Source organism: Mytilus galloprovincialis, chromosome 6 (assembly GCF_965363235.1).
Source record: "Mytilus galloprovincialis chromosome 6, xbMytGall1.hap1.1, whole genome shotgun sequence".
Lineage (NCBI taxonomy): Eukaryota > Metazoa > Mollusca > Bivalvia > Mytilida > Mytilidae > Mytilus > Mytilus galloprovincialis.
This window is the reverse complement of record NC_134843.1, coordinates 70,233,153-70,256,975: the sequence shown is the minus strand read 5'-3', so window position 1 is coordinate 70,256,975 and position 23,823 is coordinate 70,233,153. Positions and strand designations below refer to the sequence as shown.

General features: G+C 31.8%; 1 protein-coding gene across 1 annotated transcript; it reads right to left on the bottom strand.

Moving 5' to 3' along the window:
• Nucleotides 1-9,957: 9,957 nt before the first annotated feature.
• On the bottom strand, nucleotides 9,958-16,435 carry LOC143080206 (uncharacterized). Its single transcript, XM_076255928.1, has 5 exons — nucleotides 16,263-16,435; nucleotides 14,639-14,776; nucleotides 14,171-14,314; nucleotides 10,964-11,080; nucleotides 9,958-10,531 (listed from the first exon to the last, which is right to left on the bottom strand). The coding sequence occupies exons 1-4, from the start codon at nucleotides 16,312-16,314 to the stop codon at nucleotides 10,983-10,985; spliced, it is 432 nt and encodes a 143-aa protein (XP_076112043.1). The 5' UTR covers nucleotides 16,315-16,435; the 3' UTR covers nucleotides 9,958-10,531; nucleotides 10,964-10,982.
• Nucleotides 16,436-23,823: the final 7,388 nt, after the last annotated feature.

Genomic DNA, 23,823 nt, shown 5'->3' with positions numbered 1-23,823 from the left:
AATTATTTCTGTGACCGTATCTTGCATTAATTTGTAGGATTCTTTACAATAGATATTTCAGCTGATCTGTAATAGTTCCATCATCATGCCTTATATATCATGTACTGTATTACGACGCTAGATCAAAACTGACGAGGAAAGATAACACCCGGCCACCGTAAGCTTTAATTATTGTGAAGCCAAGGTGGTCGAGTGGTCTAGCGCGTCGGATACAGTGCAGACGATTTGGTGTCACGATATCTCAGTAGCATGAGTTCGAATCCCGGCCAGGGAAGAACAAACAATTTGCGAAAGCAAATTAACAGATCTAACATTGTAAGGCTAATGTTTAGGCGAGTTGTATATATATATAAAAAAAAAAAAAAACAAAAAAGAAATTTTTCCTGCAAAACGTTCTTATTTCATTAACGGCATGTATAACAAACAAGCTCATACACCTATATAATTTGTATATGACTTTGATGCATTATGCATTAACTATTGAACAAAGTCGTAAATGAAAAATGTTGTTATTTGAATTTCAGTAGTAAACGCCCTTCAATTTGATTTTTACCGGATGATGTGAAACATTGAAAGAGTAGTCATCAACCTATCTTCTGCTAACAGATTTCCCTTTAGAAGAGATAGATAGGAAAATGACAATGACAAAACGTCCTACATATATCTAATATATCTAACACCGGACAAAAGATAGAGCATGTTTTTCCTATTTGGTATGAAGCAACATAACACTTGAAACTATTTTAGTGCATTTACATGTACTATAGATACCCACCATTTCTTGCCTTATGCACTTTTAAATATACATATACGCCTATTACATCTTTTGTAAACAGTTTTATTGAACCAATTGTCGACCAAAATCCATATTTTTTTTATTTTCCTTTCAATTAAATGTTGTAATTAGATCTTTGAATATAGTTTACATTGGCTCTAATATCGATTTTGTCATCAGCAAATTAAAACATAACTAAATGTGTATTCTTTTCAAACGGTATGTATAAAGACACACCCACGTTCATTTTTATCTATTAAGAGGTGCACTATCCTACTGCCTGTCGATACAATTATTTCTGGCATTGCACAAGTCATGTCTTCCTTGACTGTCCATGACGTTAAAATATTAAATCCCTGGGATGTGATTTAGTTGATTTGAGCCTCTGATGCTTAATTTTTTATTATTACTGTGGATTCATTATTATTCGTTGGATACCAATTTTTGTGGCTTTCTTTGGTACCGGTGAACCACGAAATAAAATGTTCAACGAATAACAAATTTTCTATAGGCTTGTATGCACACTTCGGCAAAACCACGAAATTAAATATCCACGAACTTGCAAGTTTTCCCTAATCCATGAAAATTGGTACCCACGAAAATAAATGAATCCACAGTAATTATTTTTGGCTTTTAACTAGCTGCCAGTAACTGCGAGTACTCTTTAATGGTAATTTCTTGTTAATTTGACCTGTTGATACTATTTGTAAGGCTTTTTTGTTATTTAATGTTTACTTATTCAGGGTTATATCTGGTCTATATACCAGCTTTTATAAGTGTTTGGTATAACTTTAAATTTTCACTTCTTCGAAAGTATGAACATCAAAATTATTTTTGTAAAAATATATCCCTTCTCCCTTTAATCTGTACACCTAACAACAAAATTATTTTCATTTACCTGTGTATGATATTATTGTAAATTGCGGGTTTTTGTTTAAGATTATTGTTGATTGTCTAAAATTGTTTAACATGTCACAGCGGTATAATACTGTTACTTTAATTATTCATCCCTTATTTGATTGATTTTGTATTTACATTGTATCCTAGATCCAATTTATTCGTTCAGTTTATGTTCACTTGTGTTAATATGTCTTTTGATTGAGTTAAGCCATTTTAATTGATATTTTGTAGTGTGTTGTGATGTTACACTATTGTTTCAGATAAGGGTGAAGGTTTGGTACCATTAAAACGTTTCAACCCGCTGCAATTGTTTGCACCTGTCCTAAGTCAGGAATCTGATGTTCAGTTGTTGTCGTTTGTTGGTGTTGTTCATGTATGTTTTTCATTTCTCGTTTTTTATATATATAGATTTGACGGTTGGTTTTCCGATTTGAATGGTTTTACACTAGTAATTTTTGGGTCCCTTTATAGGTAACTGTGCGGTGTGAACCAAGGCTCCGTGTTGATCCGTACCTTGACCTATTATGGTTCACTTTATAAATTGTGACTTGGATGGAGAGTTGTCTCATTGGCACTCATACCACATCTTCTTATATCTATATACATCAAACTTTTTTTAATTTGAAACCCAACATATCAGAAAACCTAATTGTGAAGTTTGAATGGTTCTTTAACTCTTGCCGATTTCATTCAGTATGATCGTCGATAGGAGTCTTTATATTACGTTGGAAATAGCGGAAAATAAGTATTAATTGTGGTTCTGATAAGAACGTTTAAATTGAATCTTGTATACAAAGAAAAACGTATTAAGTCTTGTTCTGAGAGGAAATGTATTAAATAAAATCTTATTCTGATAATTAAATATGTCTTCAACATTGTTGTGAAAAGAAACTATGCATTAAATCTTGTTCTGATTAGAAAACATATATTGATCTTATTTAGTTATTAATCTGACTTTGTAAAATATAAATTTTAATTTAAATTCATCACGTAAAGTTTTTCAGTAAGTGCAGTTCTATATATGATTTCTTTAAGTCAAATATTTAATTTGTCTTCATTTGGTGTAGCTTTTAATATGATTTCACTTGGTGCTTTTTTTATTTGACTACAATGAGAGTAGTGTTTAATATGATTGATCAGTTGTAGTATCGAATGTGACTTCATCTGGTGCAGTATTTGGAAAGCAAAATACACATTACATTAACATGATTATGAAGTGTCTAATTTATTCAAGTCTAGAATTGTCAGCATTACCCAAGTTGACCAGCATTCGTCTTGAACACACGAGATAATTCTCAGTTTTTTGGCCGGGTTTGTTTTGTTCGGTCTTCTTCACCTTTGTTTACCTGAAATATCCAGAATTGCAATCTTAGTTTTCACCTAAATTTTTTGGAGTTACTGTTTATGATCATGTGCACTACTTTCATACTTTTACATGGTAGTATATGTTCATATACTGTTAAATCGATAATCATCGTCTCAATATTTATGATTAACATAATAATAGTTCATCGTGTATAAAGCAACACGAGTTTGGAGAAAACTCTTCTCTGGAACAACAACTACACTACAACTGATTGCATTGTGTAGTCAAAAACGTACTTACAGTATCGTGTTTTTATTTACAACAACAAGATGGATGCCATGGCTGGTAGAGGTTTTCACCCGAAGATATCACCAGCCCCGTAATCAGCACTTCTGTGTTGACATGTATTGTTATTGATATGATCTTTATTGTAAATCAGATGTTTTTTAAACTTTGAATTTTCGAAATAGTAAGGACTTTCTACACCACGAATAGATTACCTTTACTTTGAAAAAAAAAAAACATTCAAATTTCTGGTCCTCAATACTCCTCAACTTCAAACTTTATTTGGCCTTTTTTAACTTTTTTTATTCGAACGTCCCTGTTGAGTCTTTTGTAGACGAAACGCGCGTCCGACATACACATTTTAAAGCATTGTATCTATGATAAAACGCGGAGGACATTGGAACTCTACTTTTGAATATACCTATCTGAAGGCCATAACTAGGCTTTTTTTCAATATGGTCTGGACTGGATTGAATATCAAGCAACTTTTTCAGTTCAGAACTGGAAGTTGAACAAATATAATTACTAAGAACAGAGTTTAGAACTTACAGTTTTGCTATTAAATAGCCTTCAGAACATAATCAGTGTTTGATGAACAAGATAGTATTGTTTGTTTTATTTCATATACAGATTTTTCAATGATATATTTATCTGTTTTCTATAAGCATATATAATATTTTGTGTTTTAATCTTTTTGTGTACTTTTTTCAATTAATAGGAATGATATTTGATGAATATTGTTACTTTGTCAATATATCAAGAATTGTAAAAAGTTACCAAATGTTGAGGGTTACCAAAACATTATTCAATTCTAATATACATTTGTTTTTATATAAACGATGAATAAAGATCAAACAATTCCTGTGAAATATTATAGTGAAATTTATCGACACATTGTTAATTTAAATTCAAGCTGAAAGATATCAGCTTTTTTAAATTTCTGTATATGAAACAAACAAAAAATTCCGAGCAAACTCATTAACGTAAACTTATTCTAGAGGGCTACCAATTCTAAACTGTACTTTGATATTTGAATATTGTTTTTACTGGTATAAATATTGATTTTCTTATCAGTATAACAAAAACTTACTAATTGGTATACACATATAATCATACACGGAACTATAATCTGTTGAAACCTACATTTGGCATTGCGAAAAGTCATGTTTTCCTCTAATTGTTAAGTACGTATTTGTACTAAATTTATTGAATGTTGGATGTTGACTGATATATTTAAGTTGTAGATAAATGCATTTTTCAAATTAACTACTATTGACTTTGAATAAAATGTCAGTAACTGTGAGTACTCATAGGTCTGTACGTGTTTTTTGTTGTTGTGAGGATGTATAAATTGCCTACCACGTCCGGTCTGTGTTTCTGTTAGATATTTTTTCTGATTTGGATCTCTCTGATGAGTTATACCTGGGATGAATTCAGGTTCCAACTGAAAGGTTTTGAAGTTCACGCTTCCCTAGTATAATTCCTTTACTATGTGAATGCACTATACTATATTTTACAATATACAAGCGGGATTGATATAGGTCGAAAATGAATTGATAATTTCTATTATATTAGAGGAATATCTGTACAAACTACACTTTGGTTTAACCAGACATTATAGAGGTATTCCCGTTACATTGTGTACAACCGCAATACTTAGGTTGGTAATAATACTGAATCATTTACCTTTAACTTGTTTGTCATCGGGTATCGATAACAATGATTTTACGCTCACTCAGTCTGTCAGATGCCTTCCAGTGGGGATTTATATAGAATAAAAGAGCAAAATTCATACATGTGCATGAGAAGAAGAAAAGAATATTTAATTATAGGTTAGACTATACTTGGTCATGTTTTATGAAGATTTAAGCCCAAGGCGAAGCCGAGGGCTTAAATCTTCATAAAACATGACCAAGTATTGTCTGACCAATTTAGAACATATTCACACTTTCGAGTGACCTTACAAAATGATCCTTTCCCATTGTAATATTCAAACCTAAATAAGAGTTCACTTTTTATAATGAACTAAATGTAAACCATAGGTAATCATCATTTCAATGGATGGAATGAAATAGCTCTGACAAAGGTTGTCAGGACCAAATGGATAAATTGTTTTTCTTCTGCTTCAGGTAAAATTTAATACTTATTTATCTTGAGATTTTTTTCTTTAAAAAAGCAGCACAATAAATTCCCTTTTTGATTTAATTTTAATAAATATAATACTCTCCGTATAAATATTTAAAATCAGACCATTCAACATTAAATGCTTACTTTTTATTGATTAATTTACATGTATTGTGTTTCTCTGAAAAAAATCCTTTGCTGTATATATCAGCAGTCTGGCATTGTTTTCTTGAAAGAAAGAAAAAATCCCTCAAATATCAGATATGTAAATTAAATAAATACTATTTTACCTATATCCTTAAGTTACCCCAATTATTTTTGTTTATAATTCTATATACATGTTTGTGTACCATTAGGAAATGTATGAACATTTGAAAAATTAAAAATGTTTTGTTTTGATTTTTGCTCTTTCACCTTTAATCAGTAGACTTTTTTCCAAAGGAAAATGCCTCAGGGAATTGTACACTTTGTTAGTGCAGTTATTAAGAGTTCACTTTCATAATTAACTGACAATGAAAAGTCATTCATGTATAGCATTTCATAGTGCATGGAAAACCATGTACTATGAAAATTAGAGGGGGAAAAACTGACTTTTCATTGGACGAGAAGGGGTGAGTATGTTCTAAGTGTTCAACATTAAAATTCAACACACAATGTTTAGTCCACTTAAATGCGGCCGAGCTTTGCGAAAGGTAGTGCGACGTAATCAGTCAAACAAACTTTATTAGATTAACTCGTAAAGGAACGATCGTTAGCATTGGTCGATTCAAACCTTCGACCTCACACCTGCGAAAAAAGAACATTGAATGGACTGATCAGTATTCACGTAACCGGTCAAGTTTGTTATAACCTTTCATCGTCGTATTCACGTATATGATTGTGTTCTTGATTATCCCATAGCAATTCTATCTTTTATATATGTGCATGTAAAATTCATTGAATTCATAATTATGCGCAATAGTAGAATTTTAAACTTTAAAATCTTAACAGGTTTAACATCGAAAGTTTAATTCAACTGTCTCCATTCAGTTGATTCTAGATTAAGAAATCTACCATTCTATTTTGATGGAAAGAGGGGGAGCGGGATGAAATATCTTTTTTTCTTAGTTGTAATCTCAGCCCTGTCTTTCTATTATAAGTCTATTTGGTCTTGCCTTTTTTTATTAGTTTGTCCTGATTTATTTTTCCATAAATCGTCATCCGGCCTTTTTTGCCAAGTTGCTCATCCTGCCTTTTCATATCTTTCGCAAGTTTTAGGTATTCCAATAAGAATAGTGTGATTTTTTTCTGATTCAGTTTTATACTTAATTTTTAGAAAAAATCTCGAAATTCTAAGCAAATTCAGAACATTTAACCAACCATTCTTTGTTTAGAGAAAGATGGAGATGGCAAACCCGGCCATGACACAGTGGAAGAAAATGCACTCTATACACTCCAGCGATATACTTAATGATTTTTAAAATTAACTGTTTTTCTATTCTCGGGTGAAAAACGAACGTGAATTATATATTGTAATTTTTTTATTGTTACATAGAAAACAATCAGTTTTTAAAAGCGTTTGTATTCATTAAATGTATTGATAAAAAGGAGGGTCCCTTCTTGTACATGCATTCAGTCTTCCTTATTTATAATTTCTTAATATTTCGTTTATCAGTTTATCTTGCATGTAAACTATGATTTTGTATTTCATTTTAAATACGCATGCATACTAGTCTACACGTCACTTTGGCGGATAGTTCAACAATGTTCAGTATGCAAATCACTATTCCTACGGTATGAAATTAAAAGATAATTTTTCAGCCAATTAAAATCGAAGTACATTTATATTGTTTCTTATAAACTACGATATTTCTTACAAGTATTTATTTACCTTTTTAGTTACACACATAGAAAAGAAAAAATCTTCGCCGATGTAACATTTCAATCAACATGCCTTCACTGAATTCATTTGAATTTCGTTGTGACCATGATAGTACATTGTATGCTACATCTTAGTTCACGTGCACAAATAATATGATTATTGTTGTTTTGTTAGATGTATTTCGGGGACAATTTGCCGTTTATTATACGTAACTTTCTGAATGACCAAACGCTTTAATAGCTACTGTGTAGCGTTCTGTATGTTCGTTTTATAGCACGAAAACACTAAAAGAGGAATGTGCAACCCATCATAAATTATTGTAATTATTGTAATGGATCAGTATTATAAGATACTTATTGTAAGTAACTACGACATTGAAAGAAATTAAAAGTGGTTTCTTCGAATAAAAGCGGCACATGATTTTATTTTGTCCTTCTATTTTTTATAATGCGGTACAAGATATTTATGTTTGCTGCAGTATAATATTTCGACACAACTATTTGAAATTTACAAAACATTTATTTAATTCTTTTGACCAAAAATTTGTAAACTATACATTGTCAAATCCTTGTTTTTACGTTCGTAGTAACATAGTACATGTCATAGTCAGTCACCTGTGTCAATTCATGACCACACTACGATTTGTTGTTGTATTTGAATCTTTCGGTCAATGAAATGAGACGTAACAAGTTGCTTGTTTGTGATACGCCAGAATGTTATCAATGAACTATCAAACGCTAAAGTTGACTGCATTTCAGTGTAGTTATTCATATTATTTGATTTATATGTTTGAAACCTTTGGCGATCCCACAGTTTAAATTTCTATAACAAGTACGATGTGATAATTCAGCGTTACAGTGGAATCTTCATTTAATCTGACCCTGTCAATTGATAGTTGGCCTGAGCACGTCAAGAAATTGTCTCGTCCACACTGTTATGAAAACATTTATAATGTAATCCACATCTTAGCACAATATATACGCAATTTTACAACTTAAAGTGGTCCCAGCTACGAGATATATACAAAATCTAAACTAGGATTTCATTTGGTTCAATCATTTAAAATGAAAGTGAAATAGTAAAATAATAATTTACTTTTAGCCGCCGGTATGGTTCAACTTTGTCAAAACAAGCTAAGAAAAATTAAAGGTGAATCATTCACTTGCAAGTGAATAATTCGACCTCATTGAAACCGTATTCATGTGAACTTCAATTTAACTCCTTCGCTAGCGATGGATAACGCATGAATTGTGTATGTCGAGTTTTTTTTTAAGGAAAAGAATGTCCACGTTGAAGGTGAAACAAAGATAATTATTTAATTGACTGGTTCAATCCTAACAAAAAAAAAAAACGAACCTAGAAAAATCTAATTGCACGAGTTCGCAATCAACACATATGTAAATTTGTGTTAAATTATATCGCTCATATGACCATCGGAGGTCTTCGGAGGTCAACTCGAGAGGTAATTAGATGGCGTCTAGACTAAAATACACACGCAACGAAACTACACATTCTCGATCCTATTTCCAGTAAAATGTTTATTTTAGACTTTTTATAATTTGGATAAATGTTTCACATTAAATATGAGAACTTGAGTCAAATCGGTGAACATAAATTGGACAGCTAGTGCCCCTTTAAACTTTGTGTATAATTAAATTGACACACACATTTCATTGTAACAGTTCTTTACAATGTTTGTGTTAAATGTTCTGTACATATACTATTCCATCAATATTTCACCATTGTATACTGCCTTTGAATGTACATAGGTAGTTTACCGAAATCACATTTGCGATTTTGTGTCATATATTCAAGAGTTTAACATAAGTATATCAAAAAGCATTATTGGAAAAATCCATCGGCATACAAACTTATTTTATCCAAAATTAACCATATTACATTTTGGAAATATGTTTTAAGTTATACAAAAAGTAAAATCACAAAAATACTGAACTCCGAGGAAAATTCAAAACGGAAAGTCCCTAATCAAATGGCAAAATCAAATGATAAAACACATCAACTGTCATATTCCTGACTGGTAAAGGCATTTTCAAATGTAGAAAATGGTGGATTGAACCTGGTTTTATAGCGTTAAACCTCTCACTTGTACCACAGTTTCATCAAATTCAGGTATTCAATATTTGGTTCTTTTAATGCAACCGCCGCACTTCTTAAAAATGATTTGATATGCTAGCTACAGAACTATCAAATTAAGGCAGCAAAGATTTATGTTTATAGGAATCACCAGGTCTTCTATAAGTAAGACTAACAGAGCCCTAGCACCATGTTCTGACAATTTCTCTGATGAATTTGCACAATTACAGATATAAGAAAAACAAGAAATTAAGTGCTTAAGTTTATTGCATACAAATTTGCAAACAACATTTTTCTCATTCAAATAATTGGCACTTTTATTAAAAATAAATCATAATAAAATAATGAGTCTTAGTCAAATTGAAATGAAATATTAAACAAATAAAGGGCAATCATGTAAGATGGAAAGGAAGGAAGGATGAGTAATTTTCCGGATTGAATATTCATTTTCGTTTTTTTCTAGAACGTCTTTTCTTTTATTTCATTATTGTTTTGATAGAATGTTTCATTCCGTTCTGCTGAGGCAAAGTTAATTTATTTTCAGTTTTTTCGTTTTTGCTAGTATTTCTTTCTTTTATTTCATTCTTGTACACAATTAGTATTTACTCCCTGTATTTTGTTTATTTTCAGTTACTACCAGGCCAAAATATTCATTCCCAACATATTCCTTCCCCTATCTAAAAATACCAATAAGTCATCTCATAGTAACTTTCTCAATTTTTTTAAAATAAATTGGAAGTCATAGTAAATGATAACGTATCCGCGTAGCTGTATCAGATTTGTTCTGTGGGGAAATATTAATGTCGGATTAGGGGACGTTGTGGATTGGCAAACACCTTACGTTTGATATGTCATATTTCAGCTTTAGATATTTAAAAAAACGACCATGTACTTTTTTCGTATTTGACAGTTACGTTTCCCTTTTACTCAGACCCTAGACCCCCCTCAGATACATATGTGTAAGCTTTATGCATAATAGCAATACAACATTTTTGTATTCCCGGTTCCTTCAATGTATGGATAGCTTCCGACCCTTCTGTTTTCATTCCTATCTTCGTCGTCTGTCTTTATATATTCCTTGCGGACAGTCATTCCTTTTACCTGCTGACAAGTATTTGTTTTCCCCACCAGGTAGAATGGTTTAGACGTGGGAAGTTCCATTGCAACTCCGGGCTGTTCATCAGACCTAGAAATAAAATAACATACATCTATTATAAAAAGAAATATCAGTGAATGTTTATTTTTTTTTTAAATATTCGTTTACTTTTATGAATTATCCTTTTATTTTTGTTGACTTATCAAAAGTAAACTTGCTGCGTCGTTGGCTAATTATACGTTAACTTATTGCTTCGATTACTTTATAAGATACGCTGGTGTTTTGTCGACTGATACGAAGATAATTAGGCGCGTCGTTGACTCAATATAACTTAACTAGTAGCTTTGTTGATTAATCATAGGATAACTTTTAGCTTTGTTGACTTATTCTGAATTTACTTGAAGCTTTGATGACTAATAAGAAGGAAACATATAGCTCCGTTGACTTATTTCAAGTTAACATGCAGCTTCGTAGACTAATTATAACTCTTAGCTTACTATTGTCACATGTTTGACAGTTTACCTGCAGCAGTACTGTATCTCTATGTTTCATCATACTTTCCATCTGGCAAGGTTCCTCCAAGATCATTTCTATTACCAGAGTCTTCATCATCCCAATGAACATATCCGTTTGCAAATCCTAAGTGTTTAAAAGAAATGTTATCCTTTTTGTCATTGAAGCCCCCTTTTTATTGGTATTTTACACTAGCCATTTAGGGGTCCTTTTTTAAAACTTGATGTTCGGTGTGAAGGATCATTGTTGGAATGCTTACTTTGACTTATGATTGTTAACACTGTATATACCTTAAACAAAAAATATACATATTTGCAAAATTTGGCATCCTATCTTAACGACCACACTAAAGTGGAATATTCCTTTCTAATGCGTTCAGGATTTAATAAGACATAAGGCTCATTCAGAATGTGAAACAAAACTCACTAATTAATCTAGATATAAACCTAAGAAATTATTATCCATACACTATAAAAATATTATTGTTACTGCATGAAGTAAGACACACATGAATTGTTACCATCCGATAACGGTATATGAAAAATACAAGACACTTTGTAAGTAATTTATTGTACCAGCTTAGTTTATGGAAAGGGGGAGGTGCTATGTGCTTTTTCTATTTGTAATGACATTTTCATCGGAGAAAAGTGATTATTTTTTTCAATAATTTTAATGGAATCGAATGCAATATTCAGGATGGTTTTCTTTTAAATAGCAATACATTTTTTTAACAGATAATTAGGATATAGTTATATACCCTCCCCCACCGGACCCAATTTTGAGTTATGTGAATGTTATTTTAAAAATAGAATATAAGAATAATATATTAGTTTATCATTTGATACAGTAAAAGGTAAAATTACATAAAATTAAGGTAAACAAGTTAAGAACTGACACGAATGGGGTACGAAATCGTGATTCATGTACATGTAACACAAAAACGAATTTCAATACATGTAGTTCACAGAATGATTCCCTATTCAGTGTATATCGTCCTGAACATGCATGAAATATTTGCCACTGGACGTAAAGCAAACATCAATCAACCAAGATATTCAGTGTGAATCAATCAGATTTTCACAATCCTGCACACGAATATGTTTAATCTGGCTTTATTTTAAAGTGTTATGAAAGTTTTACATTAAAATTCATCTCACATATATGATAATGTCTTTGTAATGTAAAAAACTTCACATTATTTGTTTCTAAGAGAAAAATGCGGGCAATGACGACTGTTTTACACCCATCATAGATTAAACCTAAAACAATTAATTCCTAAATCGGCAACAAATAACTATCAGACGAATATAATTTTGAAGTAAATTATATTGTATTTTTATCAAGGAAAATAATGACCTCATACGGGTCATTATTTTATGCCTTGGAGCATATTTCATTGAAACATGGTAGTGTCCGGGTTGATTCTTCGAAAGAATAACCTATCGTTCTGAATGAAAATAACTCCATATAGGTATATACAAGTCAGATAATGCATATTTTAAGGGTTTTCTTGTCGTAGAACACACCTACGGTCGGTCTTTCATTTGATCAATCCTGACACCCCGAGGTGTGTTCTACTACAAGAAAACCCTTAAAATATGCATTATCTATAACGACTTGGATGGGGAGTTGCCTTATTGGCACTTATACAACATCTTCTTATTAACATATTAAGTTCAATTTTCAAAAGTATTTGAAAATTATAGCTAGAGAGATGAAAAAGTTACCTCAGTTTTCAATCGTGAAATTGAAGAAAACTCTATTATATAACGAAATACAGAGTATAGGTCAGTTGTAGTTTAAAAATGCGTTTAATTATACAACTCCCTGGAAATCCTATGTTGAAACAAGTTTTACCCGGATGCACTGATTACGTAGGCCAAATAGTACGACCTAAACTCATCTCCGAAAGGGGAGGTCGTGTCTGTGACCAACATAGAGTTAAAAAATATTAGTGTCAAATAATATTTTTTTGTTAAGAATGATCTTCGTAGTTTAAAGTTAAGTCATCGTAAACAAAGATCTCGATTCAGCTATCTTATTACATTTTTGTAATTTTGTTACATTTCAGAAATATGTCGTAAAAGTGTAAGAGGCAGTAAAAGAACATACGTGAATCTAAGAAAAAATTGAAAAGCTTTTGATAAAACGACCCTTTTGTAAAATAAATACCTAAGAAATTGGTTATGAAATGTTTCCTTCTAAACAGAAGCATTTCTGAGTCTAAATACTTTAAAACCATAACTTAACGACAAATGAAGAGATATCAGCTTCCCGATTGTCAACTTTCTATTTCTACGAAGTAACATTCCAGCCGTGGTGTAGTGGTTAGTGCATCGGACTACTAACACAAAAGTTCCTGGTTCGATTCCCGTCTGGGATGAAAATTTCAGGAACTATATTTTCGGCTCTCCCTTAACACCATTTGCGAGGATGGTCTCGAGGAAACGATGATAGTCCGTCGGAAGGGGACGACAAATGGCTGACCCGTGTTAAGAGAGAGCCATATCTCTTGCACGTTAAAGACACCAGGCTAATGGCGCTACAAGGCAGCACTCGGAAAGGGATTATATAAGTTGCAAAAATTGTTTCCCAATCCACTATAGATAAATATGATTAAACTAAACTAACATTCCAGCAACGCCTGTATACGGAGTATATATCTCCAAGTTTAACATTATATTCAAGGGTTTGTATTTCCTATCATGATTCCTTGTTAGAATCTTGCTAAACTAAAAATTCCAAAAGGTGAAAGTTGAAATCATCCCTTCCTTAGTTTCACAGACGCCATCACGAGTTGATGACAGTTTTATAATATTCGTTTCACAGATTATAACTGGTATGTTAATGGTGTAAGGACAAGCCTGTCAACTTTTTTTCGAATGTAACCTACCAAATAAGACTTATTAACGGTCCGTAAGAACATGAGCAACACGAAAGGTGCTACATGTGGAGCAGGATCTTCTTATCCTTCTAGAAAACATTAAATCACCACCAGTTTTTGGTGGGGTTTGTGTTGCTCAGTCTTTATTTTATATGTTGTGTTTTGAGTACTAATGTGTGTCTGTTGGTCGTTTTTCTTTTAAGTCATGACGTTGTCAGTTTAATTTCGTCCACTGTGTTTAAATGTCTCTCGGGTATCTTTTGCCTCTATATTTTTAAAAGAAGTTTAAAGACTGAAAACATCACCTAGCATAACAAATCTGACTGACAAACCTAAAAGACACGATCCTCCTTTCCTTAGTATACAGTAAGTTCCTTTAGGCCATAACACTAGCTTCCATTTTGTCCAATCTGTAATTTTCTCATCACGAATCTTTGTACAGTAATACGCTTTAGTGTTTCCAGTATCAAATGAACCTAAAATGATCATCAGAAAAAACATTGCTAAACAAAAGAATGTCGAAAATTGTTTATTACATTGAGTTGAGTATCCCTTTATTTAGCACTGGCAATAAGTAGGCGTTTAAGCTTAGATTTTTGTGTCCAACAGATTAAATAACGTATAAAATATGAAAAAAAATAGGGATGGAAGTAAAATTCAATTGACAGAGTTAGGACTAAAACAAATGGAAATGCACTGTACAATTATTTATGTCAAAAAAATTCTATTTTCAAGTCATGTTTTAGATTGTAATTTCCAATTTTCTGGTTCATTTATGTTTTCGATTAATATATGATTACCGTAAAAATGATGACCACTGGTAATCCAGTTATCGTTCCTATAATCTTCATTGTCCTGAAATCGCAATCCTTCGACCCATCCGGATGGACAGCCGGATTTTGGTTTCACTAAAGTATATTTTCCTTTTGGCCACGATTCTACAAGAAATATTGATTTGAAACTAAGCTTAATCATTAATTAGTGACCAGCATATCATATACAAAATGCATTACACTTTATTTTACGTATTGAGAATATATTACCTTGTATATAAAACAGAACTTTTATTGTTATGGTATGAATGCTGTCTGTTTAAAAGATCTTAAGATAATTATAATCAAACATAATTTTTGTCATGAACTTTTACCCGAAACGGATTTACATGTTCATTGACAAGCGAACCACTCCCAGCACCTACATTATGCCTTAAATACTGGTTTTTAAAGGGCTCGCTGGCATAATTCCATTTTTTAAAAGTCATTTATAGGAAGCCGTTATTTTTGTCTATAAATGAACTTTATTATAATCTTAATAGAAAAATAAAATAATAAAATTGGGTCATCGTTCATTTAAGCTTACAATCTGCCTTCGGAAGAAGCATGCATTTTTGTTAAAGGGCACTAGCTGCCAAATTCATGTTCACCGATTTGACTCAAATTCTCATATTGTATTTATAACAATGTAAAACATTTTTCCAAACTATCAAAAGTATAAAATAAACAATTACCAGGACATGGTCTCAATAAGATGTAGCTTCGTTTCGTGCCAAGACGCCATCTAATTAACTATAGAGTTGACCTTCTATGGCCATATAAGCGATGTAAACATAAACATAGATATGAATAGATTAAGCATTTCGTGCAATTGTATTTTTATAGGTACGTTAAATTTTGTATTGTAGATTTAAGATTTATGTTTATCGTCGTTTTTACCTTTATAAGAATAATTTTGTGTGGATCGAATCAGTTAATCAAATTGTTTACCTAGTTTCACTTTCAATGTTGACATTCTTTTCCTTTAAATACCTGTACACCCACAATGCATGCGTTATTCTATCTCTTTCTACGGGGTTAAATTGTAGTTCACATGAATACGGAGTTAATGAGGTCAAATTAATCACTAGCAAGTGAATAAGTCATTATCAATGTTTATAAGCTTAATTTGACAAAATTGAACAATTTTAGCTGATGAAAGCAAATCATTATTTCACTATTTCACTTTCATTAATGATTGAACAAAAAATATCATACTTTTAATTTTTTATATATCTCGTAGCTAGTGCCCCTTTAAGGTACTTTGTTACTGTTAAACTTATAGGAGAAATAGATGTAATATCGAAATATTAAAAAAGAACTAAATTACAGAATTTGCTTAAATTTTACAATTATTTAGTTTAAGTACAGCTTTTTTGAAAAAATAATGATAGAAAATAGGTAACCAATGAGTTAAAATAGATATTTCAGTTTAAATGCAAACACAAAAAGGCATTTTTGCACCAAAGGAAGATTATGAGTGTAATAAATGAAATTTGTAATAAAAAAAAAAAACGTTTGATTTTTTTGCGGAAATTTTTGTTCCCTCGAGCCTCCCCACGCATGAAAACGAACGGTTATTTCAACGCATAAAAAATGTACGGTTATTTACCTACAAAACTCCCTGCAACTACTAAGAACAAAGCCAAGATAAGCTGCATCATAGTAAACTGACACTTAAGTTAACATAAAATAACTACGTGTTAAATAATACAACGCAGTTATATGGTTACAACTGTTTTATACCGGATATGTGTGCACCCACCTGTTATCGGAACATGTCTCATTTTGTTATTAAAAAAGATTGAATTTGATCAGGTTTTCATATAAAAACATATACCGTGCTCTGAAATATTTTTTTTCTACTTTCCTGGGATTGTAATTGCTGTTTCTCATATTTCTTTAAATTTTCCGTTTATTTGAATTTTGCAGATGTTGTGTTCGTCTTGTGCCGTTTCACCACTGCCTCTGGTCGAGGTGAGGGTTTGCAGCTTCAGACATTCTGTATGTGGCTGTCTCAAGTCAGAAGCACGTTATTTACTTGTTGTCGTAGGTAAATGCTTGTTCTAATCTTGATTTATATCCATTTTGTAGAAATTTACATGTAACGTTGATTTTAGTGGCGTTGATGCGTTTGTGTGACAGATACACAATTCGTTATTCTATTAAGCTGTGTCTGTGTACTGTCCTAAATTTTTTTCAGTTATTTGTTGTTATGCTGTGGCTTACATGCCGAAATACACTAATATAATATTTATTTATGTATTTCTATGTCTTGGGTGGTGTTGCATTTATTTGTACTGTATTCCCCGTCATGTAAAGATGCATTTTATAAATATGACCTACTGAATTAGACTATTTACCGGATTTGTTATCACATAAGCAACACGACGGGTGCCACATGTGGAGCAGGGTCTGCTTACCCTTCCAGAGCACCTGAGATCACCCCTAGTGTTTTTTTTTTGGGGGGGGGGGGGTTCGTGTTGTTCATTCTTTAGTTTACTATGTTGTGTCATGTGTGATGTTTTTTGTTTGTCTTTTTCATTTTTAGCCATGGCGTTGTCAGTTTGTTTTAGATTTATGAGTTTGACTCTCCCTCTGGTATCTTTCGTCCCTCTTTTAGCGGTATGTTTAACATTGCCATACAGTGCGGAGATTTGACTAGCCATAAAAAACAGGTTCAACCCACCATTTTACTTATATTATTCCTTAAAAGTCTTGTACCAATCAGGAATACGCAGTTATTATCTAATAGTTAGTTTTTATGTATGTTGCATTGTAGTTTGTTTTTGTTGTTCTTCAGTGTTCTGTTATTTCGTTGTTTTCCTCTTATAGTTGATGTGTCTCAATCGGTTTATTTTGTAACCCGTATTTGTTTTCTCTCAATCGATTTATGACTTTTGAACAGCGGTATATATATTCTACTGTTGCATTTATATATTTGTTTTAAATAATTAAGGCCGTTATTTTTTTTTCAATAGACATCTTTCGAGTTTATTTCATTTCCGTAAAAAAACACATGTTAAGCTAGTATAGTGGTTAAATACCATTATGCTATATTGCTCTAATCATTCGATTCTGCAAATCAAATTCTTATAATCGATAATATACACTGATGTCATTAGGAAACACATTTACAAGAAATGGCTATAAGACAACTATTTTTTATTCATTAATTTGCTAACGGTCACATCTATGAATGAAATATACCTACGGTCACATTGATGTAAATAATATCGGCCACATCTAAATATATGATGAATCAATTCAAAGATAAAATCCGGCCAATATATTCAATCATAATTTACATTATCTATTTTTTCCAGATATGGAAATGATGAGTAGAAAAAAATCCCGTTTGGAGAAACACAGGTCAACAAGACGACGAAAATTTACAGACAAAAAAGGCTACGAAAAAACTCATATAATTGTGAAAATCACCCACAGAGTGGAAAAGGAATGAGAATTTGGTTCTAAACCAAAAATCAAAACGGTGTTACACCCATCATCCTGATCAACTCCAACCACGTCACCTTCCTGTAAAAATCACCAGTGTTGTATACATTTCCCCAAAATTCTATTAGATGATGAGTTCTGAGAAAATGATTGCGATACATCCCATCATGCATTAGGGAATTATCTTACAGAAAACTTAGGCGTAAAAGAAATTACTGAAAGAATTATAAAGGTACCAGGATTATGATTTAGTACGCCAGACGCGCGTTTCGTCTACATAAGACTCATCAGTGACGCTCATATCAAAATAGTTTTAAAGCCAAACAAGTACAAATTTGAAGAGCATTGAGGATCCAAAATTCCAAAAAGTTGTGGCAAATACGGCTAAGGTTATCTATTTCTAGCATAAGAATTTCCTTAGTTTTTCGAAAAATTCAAAGTTTTGATAACAGAAAATTTATAAAAATGACCACACAATTGATATTCATGTCAACACCGAAGTGCTGACTACTGGGCTCTGGGCTTGTGAAATGATACAATTGAACTGAAAACTAGCAGTTTACATGAAAGCAAACACGACCATATATATAAGCGACACGTTACTCCATTCGAATGATTTAAGATGTTTCATTTTGTCATTTTTGTCATGATTTGATGTGTTGATTAACGTCTTTTATTATTTAAAATTATCATACAACGAACATTAACTCCAAAAGATGTTGATGTAAACTAACAATTCAAATCAAGATGAATTTTACATTATAGGATATTTGCTGCTCATTTTTCCGAAGAATCATCTTTGTAACCGTTACTAAAGAGTTTTAAATGTAAATTTTGATTGTCCATTTACGGTTACAAAGATGATTCTTCGGAGCCTACACTTCACAATCAGTTTACTCTTTTGAGTTTAACAAATATTAATGTATGCACCCGTTTTAAGTATTTACGACATTTGTATCTGGTTTTGCCCTCATCACGTGCCTTGCAATAATTTGGGAAGCAGAATACATAAAACTTTTAGACCTATCGCCTTAAATGAGCAGCAAAGATCCTATAATCTTAAATTCATCCAAGAGATCTTGATTTGAATTCGTAGTTTACATCAACAACTTTTGGAGTTGCTGTTCTTTGTATGATAGTTTTAAATAATAGAAGTTGTTTATCAACACATTAAATCATGACAAGAATGAAACACCTTAAATTATTCGAATGGCGTAACGTGTCGCTAATATTATTATGATGAAGTTATTTTTTTTCTTAGTTAAAATTGGAGCGGTGTATTAGTATAAAGCTATATTTTCAATTGTCTCACGAAATATGAGGTCTGTAAATCAGTCCGTTATTCTTTCATTTCTCTTGATAGCTTATTTAGAACTTTTCATTTCGCACATTACCAGATAAGGAAAGTTTTCATTTGATGAAAAAAAACCTTTTGTTTCATACGCAGAACGTCCTTCGTGTGTTTAAAATTAAGAAAAGTGAGGAAAAAAACCATGCCGAGTCATTATGAATGTAGTCAAGAAAATATGTAAATATTTAAGTTTTGCATGCTTATGCGTTGAATATTTGAGCATTTTATTGTTTTTCAACGCTATCAGTATTTCAATCCTGATACAATGTATCTATAATATGATTACTTGGTTATTCTGTTGTAGTGTGACTCATTGGTTAGCCTCAAGTTTAGATCATTATATACAAGGAAACCGTTATATCATTAGTTGTTATTTCGATTTGCATAAACACAGTTATCTGGTTATCTAAATAACGATCATTCCTATGCTATCAACATTAGATTGTTCATATTGCTGTTATGTTCTCTAAAACACAGTTTCTTTTACTCAATCAAGGTAAATTGTATCGCCTTGTCTGATGTTAATTGTTTTTACAATGCTTAAGGATTTGTAAGTCCTGTATTATTTTTGAGTTTAGTTTCTTGTGTACAATTTGGAGTTTGGTATGTCGTTCATTATCACTGAACTAGTATATATATTTGTTAAGGAGCCAGCTGAAGGACACCTCCGTGTGCGGGAATTTCTCGCTGCATTGAAGACCTGTTGGTACCTTTCTGCTGTTGTCTGTTCTATGGTCGGGTTGTTGTCTCTTTGACACATTCCCCATTTCCATTCTCAATTTTAAAAGATTCACTCGTGATGCTCAGAGCCACAATGGAAAAGAGCATAAAACCATCTTACTTTTGGAGAGATCGTCTCACTTCATTTTGCGGTCTTAAAATAATTTACCTTTTCTCACTCCGTGCTTCTACTCTTTTAATAATCAATATATCTAAATTCAGTTTAATGTTTTCAATTTTAGTCTTTCCTGGGAAGGAGTATGGGTTGTAAAGTTTGGAGGCCAAACATGCTCCAAGGATGTGGAACATGAGTAGTACAAAAAATAAGCTGTCGATAATAATTCGAAATATCTACCTTTGACCTTAATGATACTAAACTGTGGTAGCATCCGATGGGCGCTGTCATGGATCTGTTCTCTGATTGGACGAAAATGCCATTGTGTTCAACCATATGGTTGTTTAATTAGGTAATAATTCAAACGCTCGGTATTAAGATATTGACAAATATAATGCCTACCTATGTTAAGTATTATATATACCACGCTATTTACGAGTTAACATATTTAAACGACGAATCCGCAGGATGAGTACGATTAAAAATGTTAATGAGTGTATTTGTTTTGTAACATCATTCAAAAGTTCCCTGGTGATTTTTTTATCCAATATCTCAGTGGGAATGTCGTTCTAGCCCCCTGCTTAGCACGTGCACGATAATCGATCCAGTCAATTTTTCGAAAATCAGCCGGTTCATTCAGAAATACTTGTGTCATGCATTCACTTACTTGTCAGTCACATGGAGTCGTAACAAAGAGGCGGGGTTTTAATCATGGTATAACATGAAAAATACCAGATTAAACCATAGTCTAAGCTCCGCCTATCTACATGAAGTTGCAAGCACAAAGTACGTCATGATTTTTTTTTAATGGAATAACATATCAATCTTTATATTAAAAGTTGGTTTTTCAGAAACCGAACTATTAAGCAGATTATCACGTAAAAACTTCAAATGAAAATGCCGTATTATGTTAAAAATTAACATAGAGCATGGCATGAAAGAATGTTTACTTAATTAAACAATCATATGTTTGAACATTGACAATTACATTTTCGTCCAATCAGAGAACATATCCACGACAGCGCTCATGATGCTAACACAGTTTAGCATCATTAAGGTCAATATCTTAATACCGAGCATAAGCGAGTTCTTAAAATGTTGACAAATATAATGAATATCCATTTTAAAATGAATATAGAGCATGGCATGATAGAATTATTTCGATTTTAATAGGAAAATTTACATCTTTCGTACTTCGAAGCGGACCTATAATACACACTCGAAAAACAGCAATTTCGATTTGGTGAATCAAAAATGTTATAGAAAATCTATAATAGTTTAATGATAAAGAATGAACAGATACATTGACATTTACTTTTAGAATGATTTAATTTAACTTCCTATCGAGTGACACCAACGAATATGTCCATTTTGATCCCCGGCGTAGTTCTAAAATTCTACGACGTTGCAATTTCAATTGCACATGACGTCAATCACGCGCAGCCTAGTTTTATTGGAATTATAACATGGCTTTGTAGCCGACACCAAAGAAGAACGTCGTATTAGAAAATTTTGTTATGCTTTCAAACGTTTTTTCGATATCAATTTTAATATACTTACAACATAAAATAATTACTGGTGAAAAAACGAATTTGAACACAAACTATAATAGAACGCATCCATCCATGATGCATTTTTTCAAGAGGGTAAAGAGAACGTATTTAACATGTAAACCATACGCGTAATATGGAAATCGCTCAAAAAGATATGCACATGCTACTTAAACCAAAATTTCATGTCTTTAAGATGAAAACATTCAAATGAATAAAATAAAGGTATTGAAATGGTCATTGTCATCATTGTAGTTTTCAGCCATCGCGATCATCAATCAATTATGCCTATTTTGAAATAACGTCTATAGGTACTGCACTTTAAAATACAACTATTTCATAAACCACGTCTTTTTTTTCGGGGGGGGGGGGGGGGGGGGGATAAATAATATTTTAGTATAATTTTATTTGTTAACCCACTAACTCCGAGATATAATCTTTATGTTTTATCTGTTAGGGCAAAACATATTATAGTGAAGGGTCGGAAAATGTAATAAATTGCAGACAAGTTTAAGTTCACTAAAGGTAAACTTAAAAAGAGTCTTGCAGTGAATGATACTAAATGATCCAGTGGTTATCCTGTTGAAGATGACATCCATTTCTTTCTAGATTGCCAATTATATTACAACCAAAGAATATCTCTGATTAATGTTTTATTTTTATTTTCAAAAAGAAACATCAGATTGCTTGTTGCGCCTGTATACATCTTTGAAAGTATCAAAATAGTTCGGTACATTGTGTACATCAAAAGACAGGAATACAGATGATTGTAAATACATAAAATAAAACAGCAGGTTTTTGTTTGTTTCGTTGTTATTTGGCTGCCATTTGGTAGAAGAAATCAATTCCACGTCAGTGAATAGTCAGTAATTGTATCAAATGACAGTTTATAGATTGCAACAGTAGTAAATTACACCCTGTTTATTTAAGTTACAAGTACAAAAACGCACTATTTATTCGTAAAATTGTACTTGTATTCTTACATTTTGCGAATTCAATAAAAAATATGAAAGTTGTGATTTTTGCACCGATATTTGTGTTTCAAATTTTATGTTCAAAACAAATTATGAGTATGATACAATTATAGTATTTACTTTTATTCGGGAAATTAAATGTTGTATGAAATATAATTAACCTGCAATTGGTCTGATTATTTTTTTATTGTGAAAACGCCGTTACTGTAAGATTTAAAAATTTTAATGTTGGATGTTATCGAAATTAAATTGGGCGGAAGTAGCTTAAATAATCATTGTTATTTTGGTTAAATATTTCCTAGAATAAAATCATTTCATACACACGACAGAACATTATAGCATCCAATTTTAAAACCAATTGTTAAAATGACTACTATCAAGGGAGCTAATTTTACAAATTCATAACGACAAATTTCCTTGTTTTGTAATTGAATTCTGTATTAGATACTCAAGAGAAAGGTTTACCGATTTTTAAAAGCATTTATCAAAAGAGCGGACGCATTATTAAATTGTCCAATATATATCAAATTCAAATTCCGTAATGAATCTATTTCAACATCTTGTTTTATAAGTGTTAACGATTTGTTTTGATACTTGAACCCATTTCCTTATTTATTCGTAAACACGCTCCCGTTTCTTAAAAGAGAACCCATTGACGTCAGCAATGCACTTAATTATTTCAATTGTTTCTGACTAAAATTCAAATATGGAATTGCATCAGCTACTCATAATTGAGTATACAATACGCGTCTGGTGTAAATATAAACTTTCAATACGGGTATCTATGATGAGTTTATTTACAACCACTGGGTCCATGCCACTGCTGGTGGAGTTTTAATTTCCCGAGGTTATCACCGGCCCAGTAGCCAGCACTTCTGTGTTGACTTGAATTATCATTGATATGTTCATAATTATAAATTAACTGTTAACAAAAGTTTGAATTTTTTAAATACTAAGGCTTTTCTACTTCAGGAGTAGATTACCTTAGCTGTATTTGGCAAAACTTT